Below are 17,682 nucleotides of genomic sequence, written 5' to 3'. Positions count from 1 at the left end.
GAACATGTCTGACCGGAATCAACATGGGAGTTGTGCTCCCTCAGCCAATTCGATAACATGAGTCAGTTCCCATTTCCAGAGCATCTTGAATGAAGGGCAGGCCAGGTCCCCTTGAGGGAGGATATACCCTGGTTTACTACCAACTATCCCGAGGGTGCTTTCTTCTCCCTGGAAGGGATAAAACAACTGAGGTAGAACAGGAAGAGACAAGAAGCACTCCAAGCTCTGCTGGTCAGGGTTACCCTCCAGCATTGCCTTAATGCTCAGAGCCACACACACCACAGTGAGCTTGGCTCCAGATCAACTACCACGCAACGAAGGTTCTGGAACATTTCCATATCTCGGGGGACCTCATTTCCACGTGACTCTCTTTCATATTCCCCTTTGTTACAGAAGGCTAGGTCCAGTGGTCCGGGTGAGATCTCAGCTCAGGCCCAAGGCTCTCAGACCTCAAAGTTCTGGTCCTGCAAGGGCCCCTGTCCTCTCTTGAGACCACTCCTGGCTCTCTCTGCCGAGAAGGAGCTGCTGGCAGTACGTCCTCTAAGAGTTGAGGTCCATCGTGCAGACCCTGAGAAAACTCCTAGGAAAAGGCTCCACATTCTTATTGAAGTCAACAGAGCTCAATTCCTTTGGAAGTGCTGGGTGTGTCCCAAGTTGATGCAACTTCAGAGCCATTAGGTCAACCAGCACATGTGTGCGGCTCCTTCCCTTAGACTCCTCTGGGCCCTCATGACATAGGCTCAGAAGACTGCCAGCCTCAAGCCTTACCTCTTCCAAGACCACACCGTCTCCAGGATCTTCTGTCCCATGAATCTCAGTTGCTGTGTGGAAATCAAAAGAGAGGAAAGAGCCTGCCTACGGGGTCTCTTTGGGCTGGGGCCTTCTTGCTTCTCTTCCTCCTCCTCGTCGTCCTCCTTGTCCTCCTTGTCCTCCTCCTCGGGGTGATTTCGGATTCCACATTGCCCATCCACTGGGCCATGTTGAGATGAAAGATACGGCAGCTGAAGCCCTCCAGGACGCCGCCCTTCACGTGCTGCTGGAGGACCTCCAAGGTGGGGAAGACCCGGCAGCAGGCCATGCACCTGAAGCCAGTCTCCATGGTCACCATCCAGTCCGGTGTCTTGGCCCTGGGTGTCTCCTCGACGGCAGGTGACCCTGATGGGCTGCCTGGCTCTGCCCTTTCCTCATACTCTTTCTCCTCCCCAGTGGGCTCACTGTCAGACAGGAGGTTTTCGGTGGACACATCAGAGGGGTAAGTGTCTACTGTGCATGCATCCACAGGAAGGGTCACTTCTTCTATCCTCAGCTGCTTTTCAGGCAACTCCAAGGGTTTCTTTGTCTTCCAGGAGACAGCGACACCCTTGTTCACTTGTACCTGCATGTAGTATATTTTCATGCCCCTTTCCTCTTTGTCTGTGTGCAGATTGTTCTTACAGGGTGAAGAGGGTGAGGAGGAGACACAGTGTGATGGGGGAGCGGTCTCCCCTTTTTCCTGAACCTGGGCTAGGGGTGCGGTAGGCTGGGCAGTGTCTCGATGTGATCGCCGGATTCCTGAAAAAGGAAATTAAAAACATAATAACATGCATGGGCCATGCCAGAAGCTGAGGGAGCAAGTGTGGTAGACGAGAGAGGGACATTTGCATGACGTAGCTATGTCGTGAGCTTGGTGTCTGTTGGCCGTAGGAGGCAGTGGTGTATCTGGTGTCATCTGTGGGCTTTTTTCTGCGTGTTGGGGGATACTGGAGCGGTGTCTGTATACACGGGTGTGGAGTACAGTGGTGAGGACTGTGGTATGTCAGGGATGCGGATGGATGCGTGTATGACGAGGAGTGTGAGTTTGGGAATACCGGTGGTGCATTCCTTGTGGAATGGGGCGGTGGTGCAGGAGGAGAGTACTGTGGATCACGTGCTTGGGGTTCTTGTGTGCACTGAGAAGGGCTGTGCCTGGAGGGCGCATGTGTGTGTGAGCTGTGTGGACCTGAGCTGGATGGTGCTGCTCTCAGGCTGGAGGTTTGTGATGCAGAACTATGTCCTTCTCTGGAAGCAAAGGCAAAGAGAAACCCTACATTTTCCTCTGAAGATGCTTAATCTGGTCCCTCTTCCCTCCACCTCAAGCCCAGACCTTTCCGGCCCCTGCTCCTTGACTTCCCCACCATGGTACTACCAGTATTCTCACCGCACCACCACCCCTGACTCAGCTGGGATCCACGCCCTCGTAACAGCTCAGCCATCCGGCCCAGGCTCCTCCACAGAGCCCTCATCACCTCTGATGACCCTGGGTTTCCTCTCAGCCTCCCTGGGATCTGTGTGCCTCCTGCCTCACAGCCAAGCACCCCCTCACCTGAGGAGCCCCGCGCCCTTACCGGCGTAGATGAGCTTGCATGGAGAAGAAGCACAGGAGAAGTGTTTAGGGGCAGAGGAGACCTCCCCTGCCCCTGGGCTGCAGCCTTGGGCCACCACAGTGGATCCAAGCCGAGGGGGATCCTCTTGTGACTTCGAGATTCCTGAGGGAGGAATGAAAGGCTCAGGGTGGGTTCATCAGTCCTCTGTCCACAAATATTTACTGAGAGTGACACGTCTCAGGTGCAGTGAATACACACAGTTGAGAGTGTGGTTCATCCTGCTCATCTCTGCACTACGACACACACACACACACACAGACACAGTCACACACACACACACACAGGAACATAGAGAAAAATATTCTGAATGGTTAGGGGCAGTCCTTGCCTTCCCCAGCCTGTCCCAGCCACTGCCTGAAAATCTGCCTGCTGTCTAGACCTCCATTGCCAGGGCCAACCCTACAGTCTCCAGTGTCCTGGGCCTGGAAGGAGCTACTGGGCTCTAATCTGGGGCAGAGACGTCTCGCTGGAACTTTGGGGTGACCACCCCCGCCCAGGGCAAGCTACTCGCCTACATTTAATGCACGCCGGCACCCCGTGGCCCGTGGCTCTCAGAGCTCCCCGCAGGACCCTGAGGACATTTCTCACCCCCGCCCACGTGGTCTCAGTCTCTGGAAATCCCTTCCTTTCCCTTGATCTCCTTTGGGCAATTCTTCCTGTTGAAGGAATAAAACCTCCTTGCTTTCAATATGACACCAACCCTAGACAAACAATCTTCTTTCGAACTGCATTCCACTTGTCAAGATACTTTTCAACAGGGCCTTCAACTCATGGGGCTTCTCTTTCCACTTTGGTAAAAGAGGCCAAGCAACCCATGGGTCTCTCTCAGCATCCTTGCATCCTTCACATCCCCCACCTCATGTCCACAGGGAAAGATCCAAGAGCATAAGAGAGAAATCGGGGACTGAGAAAAGCTGCACCTCTAGGTCTGTGCAAGCAGGATGCAGCCTGCTGTGAGTCCGACAAAGCTCCAGGCCCGGCAGCCCCAGGAGAGAGTCCCCAGACCAGCGGAGCTGACCTCCCATCTCCCAGGGGGCATCTGGCCGTTCTGTGCCATCTCACACCACAGGGACCCTCCGGATGGATACGGCAGCATCAGTGAGACGAGGTCTCTCGCTCCCTGCTTCACAGGTGACACGTTCTCAGTCCCCCGCTTCCTAGAGAAGCTTCAGTTTGGCAGAAACCCATGTGCCCCAGCAAGTTGCCCCCCACATACCTCCTCCGTTCTCGGCAGTTTCCTGGGACTCTTCATTTTCCAGATGTTTCCTCTTTTGTCGCCGTTTCATGGTACTAACTAGAAGTCTCCCTTAGAAGATGCCTCAAGAGATGTCCAACTCCTCCTCTTCCCTACAGGTTGGCCCTTCTTGGCTCTTGGGCAATCCGTTGAAATGATTCAATACAAACAAAAATAGTCAAGTCTCGTAAATTGCTGAAAAACTTGTACCACTTAGTGAACCAGGAGTACTGCCTAGTGCTCACCAGGGCTGTTCAGTTTCCAAGGTTGCCAGGCGCACAGCAGGATTCTGTGACCTCAATGATGACATCAGAGCATTCTGTGGACCTAGGTTCAGCACAGTCACTGCAATAGCACAGGCCCCGTTTTCAAGAACAATTCCTGTTTCCCAGCCGAAGCTTTCCCATGAAAGGGAAAGGTTCATACCATATCTATTATAAGTTGTATCATACCATATCTATTATAAAATGAACATTTTGATTGGAGATCTTTTAATATCTTTTCTAGAGAGATTTAATATGAATATTTTAAATGGTCTCCAGTTTCCCTGTGGATTATTGACATTTTAAACTCTGCACTTCAATTTTCCCTCAATACGTGTAATTTTGTCACAGCTATTTCTGTACTTAAAGATGAGTAACTATATAATTGATTTCTTCATTTTTTTCCCATCTCTTTCCAAGGTACTGAATTTGATTGTGTCTTACGAATGAGTGAAAAATGCAAGTCCGTGAGTCAGGACATTGGGCCCTTTAGCAAGTAACTCAACCTATCTGGGCTTCAGCTTCTGTCTGTGCGATCGAGAGGCTTGGCCTAGTTGACTTTTCAAATGCTGTGTTTCTTTGATTCACTCTCACGTACTGATCTGCTACTTAGAAAGAGGGCGTGTTCTCATAAAGTAAGAACAGTCGTTTTTTAATCCTTTGTTTCGGCGGAGTTTAAGTGGTCGTACTCAGTTCGTTAGTTATATTGCCTTCTACGTATGCTTAGCTCTAAATAATTTATACGGCTCTTGTGACAATTTTTAGATCTTCTTTTTTTCTTATTTTCTTTTATAGTTTCTAATTTGTTATCGCCAGTGTAGAGGAGCCTGATTGACTTTTAAAATTTATTGATCTTGTATGTGTGTGCCTTGTTGAACCGTCTTATTAGTTCCTGCTAGTTTATCTGTGGGTTCTTTTGGGTTTCCTAGATAAATGAACATATTAAATGTAAATAATGTGTTCATTGGATAAAGTTCATCTTCTTGCATCTCTCTATATAGAAGCAATATGTTGAATTGATTTAAATATTTAAATACTTACATACCTGTTATCACATTCTAACATTCTTTATCTTATTTTCTTTCAATCAATATTATGTTTTCAAGATTTATCCACGTGAAATCATATAGATCTAGGTCTTTGATTTTTGACTGTTTGATATTATTTCATCACATGCATATAGCATCATTTATTTTCCATTCAAGCATTATTGGACAATTGGATTGTTTCCCTCCCTTCTCTAGAACAAACAACATTTCCTAGAATATCCCAGAAGATGTCTGACAGTCGAGAAGGGCCAGGCTGCCCGAAGGATTGCTACTTGCTTTTAGCCACCTTCCAACAGGCCGTCTCCAGCCAGCAATTTGAAGCACAGCTGAAATGAGAACTGCCCCAAATGTGAAGATCTTAGGAGCTTCCTAGAAGGTGGGAGGTTAATGATAGGCATCCTGCTGGGATCCCAGGGGAGTCTGAGCTGGCCTGAAGCTCATCTTCCTCCTCCACCTCTCAAGAGAAATGTGGAGGAAAGAAGACTTCAAAAACTGTGAGCAGGCAGAGGGAGAGATATTGGGGGCCGAAGCTGTAACTGAGGTCTTGGAGTGGGCTGTGAGCACACAGAGCCTCTCGAGAGCCAGGCTCTGCCTTCTGAGAACTTCTCCCCTAAGGCTGCTCATAATTCACGTGATACCAGCCATATAGAGCCGACTTGGCCCACACTGTCACAGAAAGCCTTATCAGGATCTCTTCTTCATACACTCTTGTGTCTGTTACTTGGTTATTGCCATTGGTACTCCACTGATGTGAACCACAGTCGCCAGGGGATGGAGGACACTAGTGACCCATCTTGCTCTGTGGCCTCAGTCCACAGCTGGAGGGTAAGAGAAGAGGCCAAATGAAGGTTAAGAAGGAAAGATGGAGTTTGAAGAGAAGACCTGAGTTAAGGGTGTCTTCTCAAGTCTTGATGACTGAAATGTAGCTCCAGTACCTGAAGTCCTGCTTGTTCTCAAGGCTGACCGCGGGGCTGGGTGCACTCAGTGAAGGAACCGTATACACTTAGTATTTCCTTGCTTGCTTTCTCACACTTGCCCTCCTCTGATACACCCTCTGCAAGACTGATCTTCCCCTGAAACAAATTTCCACCTGCCACTGTCATCTCATGAACGTTTGCTTCCCCTTCCTAGTGTCCCCCTAGAATGCCATTGCAGCCAATTCATAATTTGATAATCATGCTGCTTACCATATTCTCAGCAACTTCTGAGAAATTTTATTCGCTTTATTCCATAGTCTTCACCCATCAATAATCTTCCTTAACTTCCTAGCTGCAGGTTAACCCATTCGGAATCATTTCTTTTGCTTTCTCTTCTTTGGCAAATCCTTTCTATCTTTTAAGGTCTTTTTCTTGTCTCTCTACCATCTTGCCTTCCTGAACTTCTTTTTTTTCCGTTTAAGTAACCTTTCAATCTCCTTCCCCAATTTCCTCATACACATTGAGAGTTTATTCCTCACACGTTAGACAGCGGTTTATGAATGGCCAGGCATAATGGACTCAGAATGAGTTGGCACCCCCGAGGTACCTGTCTTGCTGGGGAGCCACAGGTGAAGGGCTGTCTGCTGGACACATGTTTGCATGGAGTCAGGCTGAGTGGCCTCAGGGTGTTTGCTCTGCACTTGTGTGTGTTTCTCCCTAGTTGGTTTCCTTGTCCAGCCACCTGTGACCTCCCTCCATCCAGCCCAGGGAATCCTTCTCATCACAGGGGTAGGATGTTTGTCTCATTTTCCATCACATCCTTTCCGCAAAGTTTGGTTGTGAGTTGTTCCCATTCCAAAGACCTTTCCTCTTTGAAGAGAAAAGAGAAAATCTTGTCTCTCCTTTTCTCTCACTTCACTTCTGCTCTATTATCTCCTCCGTCCAGAATGGCCCACTGACTCAGATGGGTGTAGATCCAAAGATGGCAAGAAATGCCAGCAATTCTGAGATAATAATACGGATGGATCAGGAAAACTTGAAAACCTTTATCCCGCCACATTAAAAAAAATTGCACTTCCAGTGTATTCAGAGTCTCAGTGTAGAAACACAAATGATAGAGAAATTGAATTACACTCAAGTTTTTCTTTCCTCCTTTCCTGATTTATTCTAATCCTCCAAGTTAACATGATGAACTCTTTGTTGTGTAAAGTTTCAGACATTTTCTACCCATGCACACTTTTCTTCTTTTCACATTAGAGTGTGAACTAGGTCACTTTCAACATGCTGTGATTCTGTGATTCACTGTCTCCCACCGAGTCATCCACGGATAAAGTCATCTGTTTCACGGAGAACTATTTCCAATAGCTAATAGCCAATGTCTGTGGAGTGCTTACTCTGTGTCGGTTTCTTGTAACTACTTTACAGATCATTTGTACAGCGTACCCATGGACCAGGTACAATTATGACCCCCAAGTGACAGATAAGTGCAGATAAATACAAATAAATACAGAGGCCAAGTGACTTGCCCAAGACACTGGAGCAAATCAAAATCCATGCCTCTGTAATCATTTTGCTCTATTGCCTCTGTCTGGGAGGCTTGATGATTTGGCTACTAAAACCTTAAATATCATGTTCCATTTTTATATCTGTGACACAAGCGTGGGGCTGTGATACGGGGTAAGGAACCTGACTACTTTTGAAAACCCTTATGCACCTGGATGAAAGTAAGCCAGGGACTGCAAGCCATAGATTTAAGGTTTCCTACCAACTTTTAAAAATAGCTTCTTGAGTGCAATTTATGTAGTGTCAAGTCTAGGATGTAGTCCAAATAGTAACAGAAAAATGGAGATATGTAGAAAAATACTTAAAGTTGACAAGTATTGGGAGTGTAGTATTTTTGGGGCCAGCGTGTAGACCACAGGAAAACTTGCTGTTTCCATCCCAAAGGGAAGAGCCCTACGTTGCAACTGCCAAGGTCCCTGGGACAGCAAGTGTGCTCACTGCTTAGTAAAGAAGCATCCTCAGTTTGATAGAATCATATGGGAGCCTTACATTTGGTTAGCAGTTCTACATTCTTGATGTAATAATATTTTCAGGGTGTGGGAGGGTATCAAGCTCTGAAAATACCCTTGGAGAGATCTGCTTATTAAGTTTGGCTTTTTCAGTCTCCCTACTACTTCTTTACTAAACACCAGGCGGTTTCCTTCACTTTTCAGAACCATATTGTTTTTCCCTTCTCTAACGAACTTTGAAATACTTTTGGATGAGCTATTGAGATTGGGAAAAAATAAACATCTCTTTAAAATAAGGAAGATAATAACAATGACAAGTAGAAAAAGCTCTAAAACAGAGAATATCCTCCATTCTAGCCACTGACTGGGAGTGGAAGGTTCGTGCTCGCTGTCCAGGACGTAGAAATAAAAGCTGAGGAGGCGCTGAGGCGTCTCCTGGATCTCTATGAGCCTCCATCATTTCTGCTGAGTAGGGTTGACAGATAAAATATAGACTGTTTAGTTAAATATGAATGTTTGAAAAACAACGAGTACATTTTGAAGATAAGTATGCCCCAAATAGTTCATAGGATCTACTTATACTAAAAATAATGACTTATTATTCATGTGAAGTTCAAGTTTAACTGGGTATCCTGTATTTTTATGTCCTAAATCTGACAGCCCTACTGATGATCCACAATGGAGGCAGTTGAGGAACGGTACATGCTGGCTCTCGGACAGTCAGAAATGGCTTCAGCAGATCCAGGTACAGTATGAAATTCTTTTTGGATGTAGCTCAGAAGCCATGGCCAGCCCTTGACTGCAAGTACTGCCTCGGGTTTCCCTGAGGTGGGGTAAACCTTCCTCTTAATGGCCTTTTGGTAAGTCTGGAAGACCATATCCAAGGGGAGCCCCAAAGTCAGTTTCATCCTCACAACCATGTTTCCAATTCCTGGAATTGGCTGCATGTGACTCACAAGAGCTGAGGAGGTTTGTGGAAGTTGGGAGTGTCATAGCTTGAACCCTTTGTAGGTAAAGTTTTGCTGTTGTGAGAGTTTTAACAGGAGCAATGTGAAAGACTCCAAGTCCCCAGGTAGATAGAAATAATCCTGTTCTACCTGTGTGTATGTGACAAGTCTCTAATAGTTCAGAGAGCAAGTATCTGGTCTTAGAAAGACTGATCCAAGCTTGGATGTTTCTGGTGACAAGGCAAGGTCCTGAGTTTCAAGTTCACCTTTTATGGTTGAGGAGACAATAAGGTGGTCAGAAGGGAAATCATGGAGGAGACCTTGGCTTCATCCATCGTGCAGGCTTGTATATGTGGTTCTATGCAGATTGTGTTTCAAAGGTGGAGCTTGTTTACAACTATGAACATTCTCCGATGTGCTTTTTGGACCTTCATTCCCAGAGCGAGAGCAGTGCCGAGGCTCTAGAAATGCCATGGATATTCTGAGCTGTCAGTGGCATTTCCCCGGTACTGTTCCCTTGGTGCCGCTCCTTGAAATGTCCAAAGGGATTATCATGTGTCTTGTGGAGGGTCCTAGCATTGTGAAAGGAAGCTGCTGCACCGGGCTCAGAGGATTTCGGATGTGGTGGGAGGAGGAGTAGTACTACGACTATAAATTGTATCACAGCATATCGATTCCATCTTGAGAGTGGGGTTGGGGGGTTATGAAGGGGGGCTTTTATTGTACTTTTATACATTGTACCCTTGAAACTAATTCAATTTTTAAAAATTAATTAATTTATTTGGGGCTGCATTGGGTCTTTGTCGCTGCTAGCGGGCGTTCTCTAGTTGCAGTGAGCGGGGGCTCCTCTTGGCTGTGGTGCACGGGCTTCTCATTGCAGTGGCTTCTCTTGTTGCAGAGCATGGTCTCTAGGCACGCAGGCTTCCGTAGTTGTGGCACGTGGGCTCCGTTGATGTGGCACACGGGCTCTAGAGCGCAGGCTCAGTAGTTGTGGCGCGCGGGCTTAGTTACTCCGTGGCACGTGGGATGTTCCCAGACCAGGGCTCGAACCCATGACCCCTGCATTCGCAGGCATATTCTTAACCACTGCTCCACCAGGGAAGCCCGATAATTCAGTTTTTTATAAAGAGAAGATTCCTAATATTATTCCAAAATTTAAAAAATATGTAGTTGGATAACACTATGAAAAATTAACTGATATATTCTTTTATTATTTCTCTTTGCTCCCTGGATCTTTTTCCCCATCCAGTCAGCTAGGCACTGTGAGTTCACTGCATTAGGAAGGTAAAGACTCAGCAGAAATGAGGGAGAAAAACAGAAAAGTCTCAGCTTTGGAATGTTCACAACGGAGGCCACAGTAGAACAGGTGAGAATTCTGTGAACCAAAAATAAATGTCGTCTCAAATGCAAAAAAGTATTCTCTGCACTGGGAGGCAGGAGAGGGAGGGAGGGAAGGACTGAAGGAGAGAGATCAGTGTGGCCAGGGACATGGAGACTGTGCTTAAGGACGATATGCCCAGGAAGAGAATCAGAATCTGGAGAAGATTCAGCCTGCACGTGATCATTGCCTCCAGCCAGCACCCTCATCTCAGACGTTGGGAAATTCAGAGAGAGAGTGGGAGTACGTCAGGAGGGCCACACGCATAGTCTGTGTGGCAGGGGTTGTGGCCGTTCCCTATTTGTGAGGAGTCCCCAGCAATTTGCAGGCCTCTTCTGGAAAATGCTGGCGGACGTCTCTAGTGCTTATGTGAAAGCTTGTTCACAAACCTTGAAAGATACAGATGTAGATGACAGATAGATGCATAGATAGAAAAATGTCCTTAAATAAAAGCTCCAGGAAAGGTTTGGAAAATGCCCTTTATTGCATAGGACGCTTCTATTGTCATATGATGTTAGACTGAGTGCCGGTCCCTTCATCCTCCTTCAGACCACGGCATTCTGTCTGCTACTCTCCCGAGGGTCCTTTCTTCTCCCTGGAAGGGATAAAACAAATGAGGTAGAACAGGAAGAGACAAGAAGCACTCCAAGCTCTGCTGGTCAGGGTTACCCTCCAGCATTGCCTTAATGCTCAGAGCCACACACACCACAGTGAGCTTGGCTCCAGATCAACTACCACGCAACGAAGGTTCTGGAACATTTCCATATCTCGGGGGACCTCATTTCCACGTGACTCTCTTTCATATTCCCCTTTGTCACAGAAGGCTAGGTCCAGTGGTCCGGGTGAGATCTCGGCTCAGGCCCAAGGCTCTCAGACCTCAAAGTTCTGGTCCTGCAAGGGCCCCTGTCCTCTCTTGAGACCACTCCTGGCTCTCTCTGCCGAGAAGGAGCTGCTGGCAGTACGTCCTCTAAGAGTTGAGGTCCATCGTGCAGACCCTGAGAAAACTCCTAGGAAAAGGCTCCACCTTCTTGTTTACGTCAACAGAGGTCAATGCCTTTGTTAGTGCTGGGTGTGTCCCATTTGATGCAACTGCAGAGCCATTAGGTCAACCAGCACATGTGTGCGGCCCCTTCCCTTAGACTCCTCTGGGCCCTCGTGACATAGGCTCAGAAGACTGCCAGCCTCAAGGCTTACCTCTTCCAAGGGACGGCCACACCGTCTTCCAGGATCTTCTGTCCCATGAATCTCAGTTGCTGTTTGGAACTCAAAGGAGAGAAAAGACCCTGCCTGCGGGGTCTCTTTGGGCTGGGGCCTTCCCCCGTGGGCTGCTCTCCCTCATTCTCCTTTTCTTCTTGCTTCTCTACCTCCTTCTCCTCCTCTTCCTCCTCCTCCTCCTCCTCCTCCTCCTCGTTCTCCTCCTCCTCCTCCTCGTCCTCTTCCTCTGGGGTGCTCTCGGATTCCACATTGCCCATCCGCTGGGCCATGGTGAGATGAAAGGCACGGCAGCTGAAGCCCTGCAGGATGCCGCCCTTCACGTGCTGCTGGAGGATCTCCAAGGTGGGGAAGACCCGGCAGCAGGCCATGCACCTGAAGCCGGTCTCCATGGTCAGCATCCAGTCCGCTGTCTTGGCGCTGGGTCTCTCCTCGACGGCAGGTGGCCCTGATGGGCTGCCTGGCTCTGCCCTTTCCTCATACTCTTTCTCCTACCCAGTGGGCTCACTGTCAGACAGGAGGCTTTCGGTGCACACATCAGAAGAGGGGTCAGTGGCTACTGCGCACACATCCTCAGGAAGGGTCACTTCTTCTATCCTCAGCTGCTTTTCAGGCAACTCCAAGGGTTTCTTTGTCTTCCAGGAGACAGCGACACCCTTGTTCACTTGTACCTGCATGTAGTATATTTTCATGCCCCTTTCCTCTTTGTCTGGGTGCAGATAGTTCTTACAGGGTGAAGAGGGTGAGGAGGAGACACAGTGTGATGGGGAAGCGGTCTCTCCTTCTTCCTGATCCTGGGCTAGGGGTGGTCTAGGCTGGGCAGTGTCTCGATGAAATCTCCGGATTCCTGAAAAAGGAAATTAAAATCATAATAACATGCATGGGCCATGCCGGAAGCTGAGGGAGCAGGTGTGGTAGACGAGAGAGGGACATTGGCACGACATAGCAATGTCGTGAGCTTGGTGTCCATTGGCCGTAGGACGGAGTGGTGTATGTGGTGTCATCTGTGGGCTTTTCATGTGCGTGGGGGGGTATACTGGAGCGGTGTCTGTATACAGGGGTGTGGAGTATGGTGGTGAGGGCTGTAGTATGTGAGGGATGCGGCTGGATGCGTGTACGATGAGGAGTGTGAGTTTGGGAATATCGGTGGTGCATTCCTTGTGGAATGGGGCTGTGGTGCAGGAGAGTACTGTGGAGCACGTGCTTGGGGTTGATGTGCACTGAGAAGGGCTGTGCCTGGAGGGCGCGTGTATGTGTGAGCTGTGTGCACCTGAGCTGGATGGTCCTGCTCTCAGGCTGGAGGTGTATGATGCAGAACTCTGTCCTTCTCTGGAAGCAAAGGCAAAGACAAAGCCTACATTTTCCTCTGAAGATGCTTAATCTGGTCCCTCTTCCCTCCACCTCAAGCCCAGACCTTTCCGGCCCCTGCTCCTTGACTTCCCCACCATGGTAGTAGCAGTATTCACACACACACCCCCAGACTCAGCTGGCATCCACGCCCTCGGAACAGCTCAGCCATCCTGCCCAGGCTCCTCCACAGAGCCCTCATCACCTCTGATGACCCTGGATTTCCTCTCAGCCTCCCTGGGATCTGTGTGCCTCCTGCTTCACAGCCAAGCACCCCGTCACCTGAGGAGCCCCACGCCCTTACCAGCGTAGCTGAGCTTGCGCAGAGTAGAAGTACAGAAGAAGTATTTAGAGGCAGAGGAGACCTCCACTGCCCCTGGGCTGCAGCCTTGGGCCACCACAATGGATCCAAGCCGAGGGGGATCCTCTTGTGACTTCGAGATTCCTGAGGGAGGAATGAAAGGCTCAGGGTGGGTTCATCAGTCCTCTGTCCACAAATATTTACTGAGTGTGTGACACGTGTCAGGTGCAGTGAATACACACAGTTGAGAGTGTGGTTCCCAGTGGATCCTCCAGGATTTAATTCCAATCAATACTTATTCTCTCACTGTCTAGTTGGTAATGTAGGCCTCGGTGGTGACTGTGAGTGTGTGGGAAGAGTGAGTGATGTGTATCAGTTAAGTCTGTGGTAAGTGTGGGGTTGGCATGGGGAGCACAGTGCAGACGTGTCTATCTGTGTCTGTGGCCTTTGTGTGCATGGTTTCTGTTCACAAGTCAGGAATTCTGGGACATGTAACGTTTCCTCATTACATGGTGTGGCTTGTATTTATGGTGCGTGTTCATTCATTCATTCACCAAGATTCAGTAAGCAGCTACTCCTGTGTATCCGGCACTCTTCCATTGTTGTAGTCTTTGGTAACGCTGCACATTCTAGTAGGGGAAGACACACACTAAACAAAACTACAATAAATATATAATACATCAGCTGGTGGTAAGTATATAAGGGTTGCCAGACTTAGCGAACAAGAATACAAGGCACCCAGTTAAATTTCAGTTTCAGATAAACCCAGAATAATTTTTTAGTGTAAGTATTCCCATGCAGTATTTGTTCTCACTTAGTTTTAGTGTAAGTATGGCCCATACAATATTTGGGACATACTGATACTGAAAAATTACTTGTTATCTGGAATTCAAATTGAACTGGATAGCCCATATTTTCTCTGGCAATCCTGACATGGGTTACTGAGACTGTGGTTTACTGTGGTTTGTACAAAGCGGGTCTGGCATTACTCAAGAATGTGTTACAAGTGTGGTGTGTATGACACGTGACTGGTTCTTACAGAGGTATTTAGCGATGGCTGAAGTTAGCTGTGTTTGTGCGAGAGTTGTGGAGATACATATATATATATATATATATATATATATATATATATATATATATATATATATACAGTGTGTGTGTGTGTGTGTGTGTCCTATATATATAGTGTGAGTGTCTATATACATATCTCATCTCCAGCGTTTGGTGTTGGAGGAGAGGATTGCGATACAGGTGGGTTGTATGAGAACGTAGTACAGGAGGGATCCGTGTATATACCTCCATGTGCTGTGTGTGGTTTACTAAGGAAGTTAAATGTGGGGTGTGTGATATTTTTGCTGCATCAGAGAGTACATGGGTGTATGAGTTACTGTCTCATAAAACACCCCTAACAAGAATTCTGTATACACTCTTACGTACACCGAGTGTCAGCCAGGTCCAGGCAGGGTGACAAGAACTTTACCACGCAGACTTTATATCTGGTAAGCACTCTAACCCCATTCATCTCGCTCTTCTCTGCACTACCCCCCCCCCCACACACACACACACACACACACTCACACACCCACACACACACAGGAACATAGAGCAAAATATTCTGAATGGTCAGGGGCAGTCATTGCCTTCCCCAGCCTGTCCCAGCCACTGCCTGGAAATCTGCCTGCTGTCTAGAGCTCCATTCCCAGGGCCCATCCTACAGTCTCCAGGGCCCTGGGCCTGTTAGGAGCTACTGGGCTCTAATCTGGGGCAGAGGCCTCTAGCTGGAGCTCTGGGGTGACCACCCCTCTCCCAGGGCAAGCTACTCGCCTACATTTAATGCACGCAGGCACCACGTGGCCCATGGCTCTCAGAGCTCCCCGCAGGACCCTGAGGCCATTTCTCACCCCCGCTCACGTGGTCTCAGTCTCTGGAAAACCCTTCCCTTCCCTTGATCTCCTTTGGGAAATTCTTCCTGTTGAAGGAATAAATCCTCCTTGCTTTCAATATGACACCATCCCTAGACAAACAATCTTCTTTTAAAGTGCATTCCACTTGTCAAGATATTTTTCAACAGGGCCTTCAACTCATGGGGCTTCTCTTTCCACTTTGGTAAAAGAGGCCAAGCAACTCATGGGTCTCTCTCAGCATCCTTGCATCCTTCACATCCCCCACCTCATGGCCACAGGGAAAGATCCAAGAGAATAAGAGAGAAATCGGGGACTGAGAAAAGCTGCACCTCTAGGTCTGTGCAAGCAGGATGCAGCCTGCTGTGAGTCCGACAAACCTCCAGGCCCGGCTGCCCCAGGAGAGAGTCCTCAGACCAGCGGAGCTGACCTGCCATCTCCCAGGGGGTATCTGGCCGTTCTGTGCCATCTCACAACACAGGGGCCCTCCAGATAGACACGGCAGCATCAGTGAGACAAGGTCTCTCGCTCCCTTCTTCACAGGTCACACGTTCTCAGTCCCCCGCTTCCTAGAGAAGCTTCAGTTTGGCAGAAACCCATGTGCCCCAGACAAGTTGCCCCCCACATACCTCCTCCGTTCTCGGCAGTTTCCTGGGACTCTTCATTTTCCAGATGTTTCCTCTTTTGTCGCCGTTCCATCGTACCAACTAGAAGTCTCCCTTAGAAGATGCCTCAAGAGATGTCCAACTCCTCCTCTTCCCTACAGGTTGGCCCTTCTTGGCTCTTGGGCAATCCGTTGAAATGATTCAATACAAACAAAAATAGTCAAGTCTCCTAAATGGCTGAAAAACTTGTACCACTTAGTGAACCAGCAGTACTGCCTAGTGCTCACCAGGGCTGTTATGTTTGCAAGGTTGCCAGGCGCACAGCGGAATTCTGTGACCTCAGTGCTGACATCAGTGCATTCGGTGGACCTAGGGTGAGCACAGTGTCTGCAGTAGCACAGGCCCCATTTTCAAGAACAATTCCTTTTTCCCAGCCGATGCTTTCCCGTGAAAGGGAAAGGTTCCTACCATATCTATTATAAATTGTATCATACCATGTCTATTATAAAATTCACATTTTGATTGGACATCTTTTAATGTCTTTTCTAGAGAGATTTAATATATTTTAAATGGTCTCCAGTTTCCCTGTGGATTATTGACATTTTAAACTCTGCACTTCAATTTTCCCTCAATACGTGTTATTTTGTCACAGCTATTTCTGTACTTAAAGATGAGGAACTATATAATTGATTTCTTCATTTTTTCCCCATCTCTTTCCAAGGTACTGCATTTGATTGTGTCTTGCGACTGAGTGAAAAATGCTAGTCCTTGAGTCAGGACATTGGGCCCTTTAGCAAGTAACTCAACCTATCTGGGCTTCAGCTTCTGTATGTGCGATCAAGAGGCTTGGACTAGCTGACTTTTCAAATGCTGTGTTTCTTTGATTCACTCTCACTTACTGATCTGCTCCTTAAGAAGAGGGTCTCTTCTCATAAAGTAACAACAGTCTTTCGTACTCAGTTTGTTAGTTATATTGCCTTCTACGTATGCTTAGCTCTAAATAATTTATATGGCTCTTGTGACAATTTTTAGATCTTCTTTTTTTCTTATTTTCTTTTACAGTTTCTAATTTGTTATCGCCAGTGTAGAGGAGCCTGATTGATTTTTAAAATTTATTGATCTTGTATGTGTGTGCCTTGTTGAACCGTCTTATTAGTTCCTGCTAGTTTATCTGTGGGTTCTTTTGGGTCTCCTAGATAAATGAGCATATTAAATGTAAATAATGTGTTCTTTGGATAAAGTTTATTTTCTTGCATCTCTATATATAGAAGCAATATGTTGAATTGATTTAAATATTTAAATACTTACATACCTGTTATCACAATCTAACGTTCTTTATCTTATTTTCTTTCAATCAATATTATGTTTTCAAGATTTATCCACGTGAATCCATAGAGATCTAGGTCTTTGATTTTTGACTGTTTGATATTATGTGATCACATGCATATAGCATCATTTATTTTCCATTCAAGCATTATTGGACAATTGGATTGTTTCCCTCCCTTCTCTAGAACAAACAACATTTCCTGGAATATCCCTGAAGATGTCTGACAGTCGAGAAGGGCCAGGCTGCCCGAAGGATTGCTACTTGCTTTTAGCCACCTTCCAACAGGCCGTCTCCAGCCAGCAATTTGAAGCACAGCTGAAATGAGAACTGCCCCAAATGTGAAGATCTTAGGAGTTTCCTAGAAGGTGGGTGGTTAATGATAGGCATCCTGCTGGGATCCCAGGGGAGTCTGAGCTGGCCTGAAGCTCATCTTCCTCCTCCACCTCTCAAGAGAAATGTGGAGGAAAGAAGACTTCAAAAACTGTGAGCAGGCAGAGGGAGAGATATTGGGGGCCGAAGCTGTAACTGAGGTCTTGGAGTGGGCTGTGAGCACGCAGAGCCTCTCGAGAGCCAGGCTCTGCCTTCTGAGAACTTCTCCCCTAAGGCTGCTCATAATTCACGTGATACCAGCCATATAGAGCCGACTTGGCCCACACTGTCACAGAAAGCCTTATCAGAATCTCTTCTTCTTCATACACTCTTGTGTCTGTTACTTGGTTATTGCCTTTGGTACTCCAGTGATGTGAACCACAGTCGCCAGGGGATGGAGGACACTAGTGACCCATCT

General features: G+C 47.5%; 1 protein-coding gene across 1 annotated transcript in view; it reads right to left on the bottom strand.

Annotated features, from left to right (window-relative positions):
• Positions 1-3,688, bottom strand: part of LOC309816151 (protein FAM170A-like) — a gene marked incomplete at both ends in the record, with an annotated part of 167,239 nt that extends 163,551 nt beyond the window's left edge. The window contains 3 exons of the mRNA XM_082646808.1: positions 1,034-1,551; positions 2,364-2,504; positions 3,619-3,688. Coding sequence (XP_082502934.1) covers positions 1,034-1,551; positions 2,364-2,504; positions 3,619-3,688 — 729 coding nt within the window. The remainder of the gene's footprint in view (positions 1-1,033; positions 1,552-2,363; positions 2,505-3,618) is intronic.
• Positions 3,689-17,682: the final 13,994 nt, after the last annotated feature.

This window comes from Mesoplodon mirus, assembly GCF_964341445.2.
Source record: "Mesoplodon mirus genome assembly, contig: SUPER_14_unloc_3, whole genome shotgun sequence".
Lineage (NCBI taxonomy): Eukaryota > Metazoa > Chordata > Mammalia > Artiodactyla > Ziphiidae > Mesoplodon > Mesoplodon mirus.
The sequence above is the reverse complement of the archived record's forward strand: the minus strand, read 5'-3'. Positions and strand labels throughout refer to the sequence as shown.